This window comes from Pelodiscus sinensis, unplaced genomic scaffold, assembly GCF_049634645.1.
Source record: "Pelodiscus sinensis isolate JC-2024 unplaced genomic scaffold, ASM4963464v1 ctg162, whole genome shotgun sequence".
NCBI lineage: Eukaryota > Metazoa > Chordata > Testudines > Trionychidae > Pelodiscus > Pelodiscus sinensis.
Window position 1 is genome coordinate 1 of NW_027465865.1, and position 13,484 is coordinate 13,484.

Sequence of the window (13,484 nt, forward strand, 5' to 3'; positions counted from 1 at the left end):
GGAACGTGGGCGGGGGGCTGTGGGTCGGGGCAGGGGGCCGGGGGGGAGGAGGGGGTTGGGGTTTGGAACGTGGGCGGGGCTGTGGTCGGGGCAGGGGGCCGGGGGGGAGGAGGGGGTTGGGGTTTGGAACGTGGGCGGGGGCTGTGGGTCGGGGCAGGGGGCCGGGGGGGAGGAGGGGGTTGGGGTTCGGAACGTGGGCGGGGGCTGTGGGTTGGGGCAGGGGGCCGGGGGGGAGGAGGGGGTTGGGGTTCGGAAGGTGGGCGGGGGCTGTGGGTCGGGGCAGGGGGCCGGGGGGGAGGACGGGGGTTGGGGTTCGGAACGGTGGGCGGGGGCTGTGGGTCGGGGCAGGGGGCCGGGGGGGAGGAGGGGGTTGGGGTTCGGAACGTGGGCGGGGGCTGTGGGTCGGGGCAGGGGGCCGGGGGGAGGAGGGGGTTGGGGTTCGGAACGTGGGCGGGGGCTGTGGGTCGGGGCAGGGGGCCGGGGGGGAGGAGGGGGTTGGGGTTCGGAACGTGGGCGGGGGCTGTGGGTCGGGGCAGGGGGCCGGGGGGGAGGAGGGGGTTGGGGTTCGGAACGTGGGCGGGGGCTGTGGGTCGGGGCAGGGGGCCGGGGGGAGGAGGGGGTTGGGGTTTGGAACGTGGGTGGGGGCTGTGGGTCGGGGCAGGGGCCGGGGGGAGGAGGGGGTTGGGGTTCGGAACGTGGGCGGGGGCTGTGGGTCGGGCAGGGGGCCGGGGGGAGGAGGGGGTTGGGTTCGGAACGTGGGCGGGGGCTGTGGGTCGGGGCACGGGGCCGGGGGGGAGGAGGGGGTTGGGGTTTGGAACGTGGGTGGGGGCTGTGGGTCGGGGCAGGGGGCCGGGGGGGAGGAGGGGGTTGGGGTTTGGAACGTGGGCGGGGGCTGTGGGTCGGGGCAGGGGGCCGGGGGGAGGAGGGGGTTGGGGTTCGGAACGTGGGCGGGGGCTGTGGGTCGGGGCAGGGGGCCGGGGGGAGGAGGGGGTTGGGGTTCGGAACGTGGGCGGGGGCTGTGGGTCGGGGCACGGGGCCGGGGGGGAGGAGGGGGTTGGGGTTCGGAACGTGGGCGGGGGCTGTGGGTCGGGGCAGGGGGCCGGGGGGGAGGAGGGGGTTGGGGTTTGGAACGTGGGCGGGGGCTGTGGGTCGGGGCAGGGGGCCGGGGGGGAGGAGGGGGTTGGGTTCGGAACGTGGGCGGGGGCTGTGGGTCGGGGCAGGGGGCCGGGGGGGAGGAGGGGGTTGGGGTTTGGAACGTGGGCGGGGGCTGTGGGTCGGGGCAGGGGGCCGGGGGGGAGGAGGGGGTTGGGTTTGGAACGGCAGGGGGCCGGGGGTGGGGGGGGGAGGGGGGAGGGGGGTTGGGGTTCGGAACGTGGGCGGGGGCTGTGGGTCGGGGCAGGGGGCCGGGGGGGGAGGAGGGGGTTGGGGTTCGGAACGTGGGCGGGGGCTGTGGGTCGGGGCAGGGGGGCCGGGGGGGGGAGGAGGGGGGGTTGGGGTTCGGAACGTGGGCGGGGGCTGTGGGTCGGGGCAGGGGGCCGGGGGGGAGGAGGGGGTTGGGGTTCGGAACGTGGGCGGGGGCTGTGGGTCGGGGCAGGGGGCCGGGGGGGAGGAGGGGGTTGGGGTTTCGGAACGTGGGCTGGTGGCTGTGGGTCGGGGCAGGGGGCCGGGGGGGAGGAGGGGGTTGGGGTTCGGAACGTGGGCGGGGGCTGTGGGTCGGGGCAGGGGGCCGGGGGGGAGGAGGGGTTGGGGTTCGGAACGTGGGCGGGGGCTGTGGGTCGGGGCACGGGGCCGGGGGGGAGGAGGGGGTTGGGGTTTGGAACGTGGGTGGGGGCTGTGGGTCGGGGCAGGGGGCCGGGGGGGAGGAGGGGGTTGGGGTTTGGAACGTGGGCGGGGGCTGTGGGTCGGGGCAGGGGGCCGGGGGGGAGGAGGGGGGTTGGGGTTCGGAACGTGGGCGGGGGCTGTGGGTCGGGCAGGGGGCCGGGGGGGAGGAGGGGGTTGGGGTTCGGAACGTGGGCGGGGGCTGTGGGTCGGGGCACGGGGCCGGGGGGAGGAGGGGGTTGGGGTTCGGAACGTGGGCGGGGGCTGTGGGTCGGGGCAGGGGGGCCGGGGGGGAGGAGGGGGTGGGGTTTGGAACGTGGGCGGGGGCTGTGGGGTCGGGGCAGGGGGCCGGGGGGGAGGAGGGGGTTGGGGTTCGGAACGTGGGCGGGGGCTGTGGGTCGGGGCAGGGGGCCGGGGGGGAGGAGGGGGTTGGGGTTTGGAACGTGGGCGGGGGCTGTGGGTCGGGGCAGGGGGCCGGGGGGGAGGAGGGGGTTGGGGTTCGGAACGTGGGCGGGGGCTGTGGGTCGGGGCAGGGGGCCGGGGGGGAGGAGGGGGTTGGGGTTCGGAACGTGGGCGGGGGCTGTGGGTCGGGGCACGGGGCCGGGGGGGAGGAGGGGGTTGGGGTTCGGAACGTGGGCGGGGGGCTGTGGGTCGGGGCAGGGGGCCGGGGGGAGGAGGGGGTTGGGGTTTGGAACGTGGGCGGGGGCTGTGGGTCGGGGCAGGGGGCGCGGGGGGAGGAGGGGGTTGGGGTTCGGAACGTGGGCGGGGGCTGTGGGTTGGGGCAGGGGGCCGGGGGGGAGGACGGGGTTGGGGTTTGGAACGTGGGCGGGGGCTGTGGGTTGGGGCAGGGGGCCGGGGGAGAGGATGGGGTTGGGGTTTGGAACGTGGGCGGGGGCTGTGGGTCGGGGCAGGGGGTCCGGGGGGGAGGGAGGGGGTTGGGGTTCGGAACGTGGGCGGGGGCTGTGGGTCGGGGCAGGGGGCCGGGGGGGAGGAGGGGGTTGGGGGTTCGGAACGTGGGCGTGGGGCTGTGGGTCGGGGCAGGGGGCCGGGGGGGAGGAGGGGGTTGGGGTTTGGAACGTGGGCGGGGGCTGTGGGTCGGGGCAGGGGGCCGGGGGGGAGGAGGGGGTTGGGGTTTGGAACGTGGGCGGGGGCTGTGGGTCGGGGCAGGGGGCCGGGGGGGAGGGGGTGTTGGGGTTCGGAACGTGGGCGGGGGCTGTGGGTCGGGGCAGGGGGCCGGGGGGTGGAGGGGGTTGGGGTTCGGAACGTGGGCGGGGGCTGTGGGTCGGGGCAGGGGGCGGGGTGGGAGGAGGGGTTGGGGTTCGGAACGTGGGCGGGGGCTGTGGGTCGGGGCAGGGGGCCGGGGGGGAGGGAGGGGGTTGGGGTTTGGAACGTGGGCGGGGGGCTGTGGGTCGGGGCAGGGGGCCGGGGGGGAGGAGGGCTCTGGGGCGAGCCCCAGATCGGGTTGTTTCCAGCGGTGACAGGACGCGAGGGGCGCCGTGGTGCGCAGCGCGGCAAGGGGGCTGTTGGAAGAGCCGGCAGGCCCCGGGTGGCAATAGGACAGGGCCTGTAAGAACTTGCGTGTTCCTTCCGCCGCTGGCCGTTCCCTTGGAAAGGAGAGGACTCGGTGGGGAAGGGAGAAACATCTCTGCGCTCCTGGCTGACCTGGGCACGGAGACCCGGCTCCCCCATTCCCCACACAAGGGCAATGAAATAAAAGGGGAGAGCTTCAGAAACTGCCGGGAGGAGACACTTCTCTGGGCGATGTGCGGTTAACCGGTGGAACTCCCTGCCGCCAGATGCCAGGGAGGCCAAGGATGGTAAGGGAGTGGGCACTTACGTGCGGGCAGTCCGTGAGGGGAAGCTCAATACCCTGGAAGGAAGGACTCAGAGCCCTTCAAGAGTGGGGGATGTGCCATTGCCCCTTTCTCGGAGGTCGCCGGGTCTGGGCACCATCTGGGACCCGTCTGCGGTTCTTCTGGCTGCAAACAGTCCCTCCCCTCACGCCACCCAGAGGCAGGGCCACATGGTACCCAGGCCCAGGGCGGGACAGGGACCGGTCCAAGGCCCACAGAAGGGGGTGAGCAGCTGCCCCACCCCCTGGCCTAGCTGCCCTGGATGAGTCACTGGCTTGGCTCTCAGACAGCCTGCGCCTTCCTCCCCGCCCCCCAAGGAGCTGTTAAGTGCTGGTAGGACAGCACACTGCTCCTGGCTGGCTCAGGCCACTGTCGCCCATGAGTCACCAGGACTCAGGAAGAGAAGGGAGAAGGGGGGGCCGGGCGAGCTGGCCAGTGCGACCAATCAGCTTGCCCATGGACCCCTCCCAGCAGTGGGGAGTGTGGTGCTGCAGAGCCTGCTGGGGCGGGTGGTATCACAAATCAACACAATAACCCTGCTAGGAAATCACATAGAACCCTGGAACTGGAAGGGACCTCGAGAGTCAAGTCCAGTCCCCGGCCACCACGGCAGGACCCAGCACCATCTAGACCAGCACTGTCTGTCCAGCCTGCTCTTCAGTATCCCCAGCGATGGGGATTCCACAACCTCCCCAGGCAATTTATTCCGGTGTTTAACCACCCTGACAGGCAGGAAGTTTTTCATAATGTCCAACTTAAACCTCCCTTGCTGCAGTTTAAGCCCCTTGCTTCTTGTTCTAGCCTCAGAGGCCAAGAGAACAATTTTTCTCCCTCCTCCTTGTGACACCCTTTTAGATACGTGAAAGCTGCTGTCCTGTCCCCCGGCTGTGGTGAGGCACGGGGCCTGCTGTGGGTATAGCCGCAGTGCCGCTCTTGGCTCGGGGAGTGGGAAGAATCGGCAGCCCCTGAATAGCCTGGAAGTGCTGCGCAGGGACCGGCAAAGTGGCCTCTGCCTTCACAAAGCCAACGCCCGGCCATGAACCCGCCATGACATCAGAATGGGAGAAACCCCCTCGGGCGTCTTCCCCTGGCGTCTGAGCCGGTGGTTCTGCTGCAGAGACCCCGGTCGCCCCGTGAATGTGACGCAGGAGGGCGCCGGTGGACGGAGCTTTCGTAGAATCATAGATCCAGAGCTGGAAGAGACCTCAGGAGTCAAGTCCAGCCCCCTGCTCTAGGCAGGACCAACCCAACTCAATCAACCCGGCCAGGGCTTTGCCAAGCCGAGACTTAAACACCTCTAGGGATGGAGATTCCACCTCCACCTGGACCTCTCCCATTCTGACCATTGCTCCTTGTTCTGCCATCTGTCACTACTGAGAACAGCCTCTCGCCAGCCTCTTTGGAACCCCCCTGCAGGGAGTTGCAGGCTGCTCTCAAATCCCCCCTCGCTCTGCTCTTCTGCAGACTTTTCTTCTGCAGTTATTATAGAGAACTTTCTGGGTGTCTGGCTGGTGAGTCTTGCCCACATGCTCAGGGTTTAGCTGATCGCCATATTTGGGGTTGGGAAGGAATTTTCCTCCAGGGTAGATTGGCAGAGGCCCTGGAGGTTTTTCGCCTTCCTCTGTAGCATGGGGCACAGATCACAGCTGGAGGATTCTCTGCATCTTGGGGCCTTCAAAGTATTTGAAGGCTTCAATATCTGAGATCTAGGTGAGAGGATTATTCTAGGAGGGGTGGGTGAGATTCTGTGGCCTCACTGTGCAGGGGGTCAGACTAGATGATCAGAATGGTCCCTTCTGACCTTAAAGTCTAGGAGTCTAGGAGACTAAACAGACCCAAATCCCTCAGCCTCTCCTTGTAGGATGTATGCTTCAGCCCCCGAATCATTTTGGTCGCCCTCCGCTGGACCCTCTCCAAGCCTTTGCCTTGTCAATATCCCGTGATGTCCTCCAGCGCTGGGAAACTGGGGGGGCAGGTAAACGTGTCTCTCGGCGCATGCGTAGACCCCAGCGGCTAGGGTTTCCTGTCTCTGTAGCAGGGCTGGCGCTGTTAGCTGGCCCCTCCTTGGGTGAGGTTCCGCAGACCCCGGCCCTTGAGTGTCTCCGTGCTGCGGATAAAACAGCGTGGCCCGCCCACCGGTCTGGCAGGGCTTCCCGGCGACTCCCCATGAGAACCGAAATCGCTGCCCGTGGAAACCCAGCAGGATTCCCCCCGGGGTTTGAACCCCGTGCACTGCTACCCCGGAGCCGGCAGCGAAACGGACGCGTCGGGGTCCCTGTCTGAGCCGAGAGAGAGGCAAACGGAAGGCGCTGCGGCTTGTGTTCTTTACACCACACACGTGGTGGGCCGGAGCCTCGTGGCTGGGGGGGGCTCTGAGTGGCCGACGTAGGGTTGCCAGATGGTTTCAGAAAAAATACCGAACCAAAAAAAAACAACCCACCATGCCAGGAAAAAGTTTGTTGAGAAAAAAAAAAAACCCTGAGAGTTGTTAAACCACAAAAAAAAAAAAAAAAAAACCCCTGAGAGTTGTTAAACCACCAAAAAAAAAAAAAACCCACCGTGGCCCCTTTAAGAAATGCGTGGTGAGGCTTTTTGGCACTAACAGGCTGCTGGCGGCCGCCTGCCATCTTGCCTCGGGCTGGACAGCTCCCCTGCGGAACCGGCTAAGCACTAGGGTGTGCCAGGCTGCCTCCATATTGAGCCGGACAGCCCGGATTTGCGCCTCCTGGCCAGGAAAAAATCCCAAAGTACCAGACATTTTAGGTGTCCGGTATTTTCTGAATTATTTTTACTGGAGAGGAGGTGAAAATACCAGACTGTTCGGTTCAATACCGGACAGCTGGCAACCCTAGCGGCCATGTTTACTAGCCACGGGCAGTCGGCTAGTACCACGCAATTCCCCTCTACAACAAAACCAACTGCGTGTGTTGTAAGAACCCAAGGCATCGTCTGGGAAGTAGGAAAGGGAATGAAAATGCTTCTCCCAATGCTGGTGCAGCTCTGCCTTCCCGAGGCCTGACGTTCCAGAGGGGTCGCCGGGTTAGTCTGTAACTGGAAAAACTTAAAAACCAACAAATTGCAGCCCCATAGAGACCCACAAAACATGTAGATGGGGTCAGGCGTTTTCGTGGGCACAGCCCGTTTCCCTAGGACTGGTCAGGCAGTAATTCAGTGGCAGGGGTGCGACTAGATCCCAGATCTGGCCTTCAGTGTGGTAGCCACTAGGCCGCGCTTCCCGGCAGTGGTGGGTGAGTGCTGTGAAGATGTACTGATACAGCTAAGCATCAGGCACGGTTTGGTTTGCGTTCCGTCCTTGTCACAGTCCCTCTGCTGCTTTGTTCCCTCTGAAAGGCGTTGCGGGCTCTGCCTTTCCGAGGACTGACGTTTCAGAGGGGTTGAGCACTGCTGGGTTTGGGTTTGAGGGGGGTCCGTCTTGGCAGTCCGTATGTCTGCATGCGTGCTGGCGGGGCGTGCAGGATTTCTGGTGGATCGCGAGAGCAGCACTGTAGAAAGCAAGGTCAGAGTTAAGGGTATTTCGAAATCCATTATATGACTTTCATGATTTGGGAACTTTTTTTTAAACCATTGCTTTCACTTTGAATTTCTGGCCTTGCCCCCTTCTTTATCGGAGTAACCACCACATGTTCTTCAGGCCGTCGTTGTCGGCTTCATTCACTGATCTGAGGTTTTGATCGGGGAATTTCCTTAGCTGTAGAAAGTTTTTTTTTTTTAAATGCCAGGCGATAGGGGAAGAGTTGTATTCGCCTTTTCAATAGAGAGATTGTATTTTGCTCTAATTCTAGCAGCACTGCAGAGACTACTCATGTTATTCAATACACCACAAACCTGGGCAGCATTTGGCCCTGGGAAGCCACAGGTGGAATCCGTCACCGCCTGGGACTCCCTGGTGAAATTTACAACGTTCCTGATCCGACCTGGGCTGGCTGATGCCGCCGACGGTCTCACGTGCATGGGGGTCTCTGAAAGCCACCGGATCTTTGAAGGGCATAGAGCTGTGGACAAACAAAGCCCCAAGCCCGTCACGTACGACTCATCTGCCGTGCGTAGGCAGAACCGTGAGCGCCGCGCCCCGGGCCAGGGGAGGTGGATGTTACAAACGAGCATGGTGAGGTTTCCCGGAGAGAGCTGCGGCTCTCCCATGAAGACTGGTTGGCCTCCTGTTTCACGAGAACGGGGCTGTTCCGGCCACGCATGGGCTCCAGCAAAAGAGGCTTTTGGGGGCAGCTGCAGTGGCCGGACACCTCGGCTCCCCCCCCCCCACCGGACTGTGCTCCCCCCCGCCTAGGGACGGCCTGGCTTTGCGGGGTGACATGCTCAGACTCAGCCCGGAGGGGAGCTCTGGCCGCCCTGCAGCCTCGGCCGCTCTCGGCTCCCGCAGGGTGTGTGGTCTCCGCATTCCACCCAGCGGCCGCCCCGCCAGACCCAGAAGGGGCCCCCCGGGCGGGGATCCGGGAGCTCTTGCCTCTACGCCCGCAAACGCGCGCTCCCGCTTCCGGCTCGCCCACCCTCGGGCCTGCGCCCCACCACCCCGGCATGCTCGTGCACCCCCAGTGCCGGGGCACACCCCCTTGCACGGGTATCGTTGCACGGGGGCCTTTGTCCGTGAATGCCCCCCTCCCTGCCCCCCACGTATGGACTGGCTGCACATCTGGAGTGGATATACCAGCTCGGTGGGCAGTCCTGAGCGGGAGCAGAGGAGCAGCACCCCTCTGGCAGCCCCCAGCCGCTGGGGAAGCCAGAACGGGGCAGCGGTGGGGCCAGGCGAGATGTTGGCAGGGAAGCTGCCGCCTTCTCACGCTCAGAGCTGGGCCAGCGGGCAGAGCCCGGGGCTCCCTGGCTGGGCTGGGCTGGGCTGGCCTCTCAGCAAAGCGCTCGGAGCCGGGGGGAATCTTCTAATTTCCACCCAGCTGTGACGGACCGGGCCGTGTCTGGGCACAGCTTAGGGCGTCCGCTCAGGGCGAATTGCTCAAATCCGGGGCTCCTTACAGTCCCCCTGACTGGCGACCTCTCCAAACAGGCCACAAACCAGTCTCACAGAGCGCTTCAGCTGCCTCCCTGAAGCCTCCCGAGCAAAACCCCTCCGACACCCCAGCAATATCCGTGCCCCAGATGGCCCCGGGCCTATACACAGGTGGGGGGTCCTAGCACCCAATCCCACCTACCCTGAACAAGTTCTGTCCGGTTCCAAGAAACCAGCCACAGATCCCTGGTCAATTTACCCTCTGGACCTTACCCACAAATCGCATTGAGCCAATCCTTTAGAATCTAACAACTAAAGGTTTATTATTACAGGAAAGAAAAGCATGAGAGTAAGGTTATTAAAGTACAGTACGTTACATGCACCGAATCTCCCAGTTCTCGATGCAGGCTCTAGCAGAGATGTTACAGCTGCTGGTTAAAAGTCCTTATTGCACATCCTACGATCAGGATGGGTTCACAGGTCTTCCGGGCTCTTCAATCCCTGCAGTGCTGCCTCTGGGATGAAGTGCTGAGCTGAGAACCAAAATGGCATCGACCACATGGCCTCTTTATACTCCTTCCTGGCCTCTTCTTGTCTGCAGCCAGTCACCTGGTCAGAGGCCAATCTCTATGTTTCCTGCTGGCTGCCCTCAGGTGACAAATCCCATTCTTTGGGTGTGTCCATAGCCTATTGAGAGTCATTGTTCCATAGGGCTTTGCTACTCAGCCTGTCCATAGCCATGCTTAACCACATTCACAGAAATATTCAGCTTCCACACAGATTACAGATTCCTACCTACACACACAGACATTATACACTCACATAAATAGCGTACATAAGATCAACAAACAATAATCTTCCATTCAATACCCCACATGGCTCCCCCCACACCAATTTCTGGGGCCAACACCCCCACCTAGGGGTGCAGCAGCGATCTGGCTGCTTCCCTCCAACTCAGTAATGTGACACCAGCCCAGGGACCCCTGCGGGGCTGGGACAGGATCCAGGCTGCCAGGTCTCCTCCGCTGGGCTCTTCCCAGTACCTGCTGGGACTGCCAGGGCGGGGCTGGCCCCAGTCTGCAGGGCCCAGGCGTGTACATCCCCTGCCCAGGCACCATCTAGAGAGGAAGGCTAGTGAAGGGCTAGTGTGCCTGCAGAAGACCTAGGTTCCATTCACCACTCTGCCACTGACTTCCCACGTGGCCTTGGGCAAGTTCCTTAACCAGTCTGTGCGATGGGGTGTTGGGAGACCTACAGGAAGGGCTACACGGGGCTCAGACACTAGGGCGAGCAGCCGTTTGGGTGCCTGCGGCCGTCGCCCAAGGATTTATGGGCCAGGGTTAGAGCTGGCAGAGATGGACATGTGAGGTCACCCTGGGAGTCGTCCTCAGGCACAGTCGGTGGGACCCGCCGCATGCGCCTTGCGAGGACTCCCTGCTCCCCCCTAGCACTAGCACAAGCACAAGCCAGGGGCCGGCGAGCTGTTCTACTGGCTAGTGGCCCTCAGCGTAGAAGCACAGGCCGCCTTTCTCCCCTGGCTTTGTCCAGATCCCTCTTCCAGTCCCTGGGTCTCGATCGGCGAGCCCTCCGTCACCCCGTGTGCGTGCCCGTGTCGGTACCTACGGCTGGGCCCCGTCGCCCCGTGTGCGTGCCCGTGTCGGTACCTACGGCTGGGCCCCGTCGCCCCGTGTGCGCGCCCGTGTCGGTACCTACGGCTGGGACCCGTCGCCCCGTGTGTGTGCCCGTGTCGGTACCTACGGCTGGGACCCGTCACCCCGTGTGCGCGCCCGTGTCGGTACCTACGGCTGGGCCCCGTCACCCCGTGTGCGTGCCCGTGTCGGTACCTACGGCTGGGCCCCGTCACCCCGTGTGTGCGCCCGTGTCGGTACCTACGGCTGGGCCCCGTCACCCCGTGTGTGCGCCCGTGTCGGTACCTACGGCTGGGCCCCGTCGCCCCGTGTGTGCGCCTGTGTCGGTACCTACGGCTGGGCCCCGTCACCCCGTGTGTGCGCCCGTGTCGGTACCTACGGCTGGGCCCCGTCACCCCGTGTGTGTGCCCGTGTCGGTACCTACGGCTGGGCCCCGTCGCCCCGTGTGCGTGCCCGTGTTGGTACCTACGGCTGGGCCCCGTCGCCCCGTGTGTGCGCCCGTGTCGGTACCTACTGCTGGGCCCCGTCACCCCGTGTGCGTGCCCGTGTCGGTACCTACGGCTGGGCCCCGTCACCCCGTGTGTGCGCCCGTGTCGGTACCTACGGCTGGGACCCCGTCACCCCGTGTGTGTGCCCGTGTCGGTACCTACGGCTGGGCCCTGTCACCCCGTGTGCGTGCCCGTGTCGGTACCTACGGCTGGGACCCCGTCACCCCGTGTGTGCGCCCGTGTCGGTACCTACGGCTGGGCCCCGTCGCCCCGTGTGTGCGCCCGTGTCGGTACCTACGGCTGGGCCCCGTCGCCCCGTGTGTGCGCCCGTGTCGGTACCTACGGCTGGGCCCCGTCGCCCCGTGTGTGCGCCCGTGTCGGTACCTACGGCTGGGCCCCGTCGCCCCGTGTGTGTGCCCGTGTCGGTACCTACGGCTGGGACCCCGTCACCCCGTGTGTGTGCCCGTGTCGGTACCTACGGCTGGGACCCCGTCGCCCCGTGTGCGTGCCCGTGTCGGTACCTACAGCTGGGACCCCCGTCACCCCGTGTGCGCGCCCGTGTCGGTACCTACGGCTGGGCCCCGTCGCCCCGTGTGTGTGCCCGTGTCGGTACCTACGGCTGGGCCCCGTCACCCCGTGTGTGCGCCCGTGTCGGTACCTACGGCTGGGCCCCGTCGCCCCGTGTGTGCGCCCGTGTCGGTACCTACGGCTGGGCCCCGTCGCCCCGTGTGTGCGCCTGTGTCGGTACCTACGGCTGGGCCCCGTCGCCCCGTGTGTGCGCCTGTGTCGGTACCTACGGCTGGGCCCCGTCACCCCGTGTGTGCGCCTGTGTCGGTACCTACGGCTGGGCCCCGTCACCCCGTGTGCGTGCCCGTGTCGGTACCTGTGGCTGGGCCCCGTCGCCCCGTGTGTGCGCCTGTGTCGGTACCTACGGCTGGGCCCCGTCACCCCGTGTGTGCGCCTGTGTCGGTACCTACGGCTGGGCCCCGTCACCCCGTGTGCGCGCCCGTGTCGGTACCTACGGCTGGGCCCCGTCGCCCCGTGTGTGTGCCCGTGTCGGTACCTACGGCTGGGCCCTCCGTCACCCCGTGTGCGTGCCCGTGTCGGTACCTACGGCTGGGCCCCGTCACCCCGTGTGTGTGCCCGTGTCGGTACCTACGGCTGGGCCCCGTCGCCCCGTGTGCGTGCCCGTGTCGGTACCTACGGCTGGGCCCCGTCGCCCCGTGTGCGTGCCCGTGTCGGTACCTACGGCTGGGCCCCGTCGCCCCGTGTGCGTGCCCGTGTCGGTACCTACGGCTGGGCCCCGTCGCCCCGTGTGCGTGCCCGTGTCGGTACCCACGGCTGGGCCCCGTCACCCCGTGTGTGTGCCCGTGTTGGTACCCACGGCTGGGCCCCGTCGCCCCGTGTGCGTGCCCGTGTCGGTACCTACGGCTGGGCCCCGTCGCCCCATGTGCGTGCCCGTGTCGGTACCTACGGCTGGGCCCCGTCGCCCCGTGTGCGTGCCCGTGTCGGTACCCACGGCTGGGCCCCGTCACCCCGTGTGTGTGCCCGTGTTGGTACCCACGGCTGGGCCCCGTCGCCCCGTGTGCGTGCCCGTGTCGGTACCTACGGCTGGGCCCCGTCGCCCCGTGTGCGTGCCCGTGTCGGTACCTACGGCTGGGCCCCGTCGCCCCGTGTGCGTGCCCGTGTCGGTACCTACGGCTGGGCCCCGTCACCCCGTGTGTGTGCCCGTGTCGGTACCTACGGCTGGGCCCCGTCACCCCGTGTGTGTGCCCGTGTCGGTACCTACGGCTGGGCCCCGTCGCCCCGTGTGTGTGCCTGTGTCGGTACCTACGGCTGGGCCCCGTCGCCCCGTGTGCGCGCCCGTGTCGGTACCTACGGCTGGGACCCGTCGCCCCGTGTGCGTGCCCGTGTCGGTACCTACGGCTGGGCCCCGTCACCCCGTGTGTGCGCCCGTGTCGGTACCTACGGCTGGGCCCCGTCACCCCGTGTGCGCGCCCGTGTCGGTACCTACGGCTGGGCCCCGTCACCCCGTGTGTGCGCCCGTGTCGGTACCTACGGCTGGGCCCCGTCACCCCGTGTGTGCGCCCGTGTCGGTACCTACGGCTGGGCCCCGTCACCCCGTGTGCGCGCCCGTGTCGGTACCTACGGCTGGGCCCCGTCACCCCGTGTGCGCGCCCGTGTCGGTACCTACGGCTGGGACCCCGTCACCCCGTGTGCGTGCCCGTGTCGGTACCTACGGCTGGGCCCCGTCACCCCGTGTGCGTGCCCGTGTCGGTACCTACGGCTGGGCCCCGTCGCCCCGTGTGTGTGCCCGTGTCGGTACCTACGGCTGGGCCCTCCGTCACCCCGTGTGCGTGCCCGTGTCGGTACCTACGGCTGGGCCCCGTCGCCCCGTGTGTGTGCCTGTGTCGGTACCTACGGCTGGGCCCCGTCGCCCCGTGTGCGCGCCCGTGTCGGTACCTACGGCTGGGCCCCGTCACCCCGTGTGTGCGCCCGTGTCGGTACCTACGGCTGGGCCCCGTCACCCCGTGTGCGCGCCCGTGTCGGTACCTACGGCTGGGCCCCGTCACCCCGTGTGCGCGCCCGTGTCGGTACCTACGGCTGGGCCCCGTCACCCCGTGTGCGCGCCCGTGTCGGTACCTACGGCTGGGACCCCGTCACCCCGTGTGCGCGCCCGTGTCGGTACCTACGG

At 66.7% G+C, this 13,484-nt stretch overlaps 1 protein-coding gene across 2 annotated transcripts in view; it reads left to right on the top strand.

Annotated features, from left to right (window-relative positions):
* The first annotated feature begins 3,599 nt into the window (after positions 1 to 3,599).
* Positions 3,600 to 13,484, top strand: part of LOC102450799 (AT-rich interactive domain-containing protein 3A-like) — a 111,341-nt gene continuing 101,456 nt past the window's right edge. For both annotated transcript variants that reach the window (XM_075915760.1, XM_075915761.1), the window contains exon 1: positions 3,600 to 3,635. In XM_075915760.1, the coding sequence (XP_075771875.1) occupies positions 3,615 to 3,635 (21 nt within the window). In that variant the 5' untranslated portion in view covers positions 3,600 to 3,614. The remainder of the gene's footprint in view (positions 3,636 to 13,484) is intronic.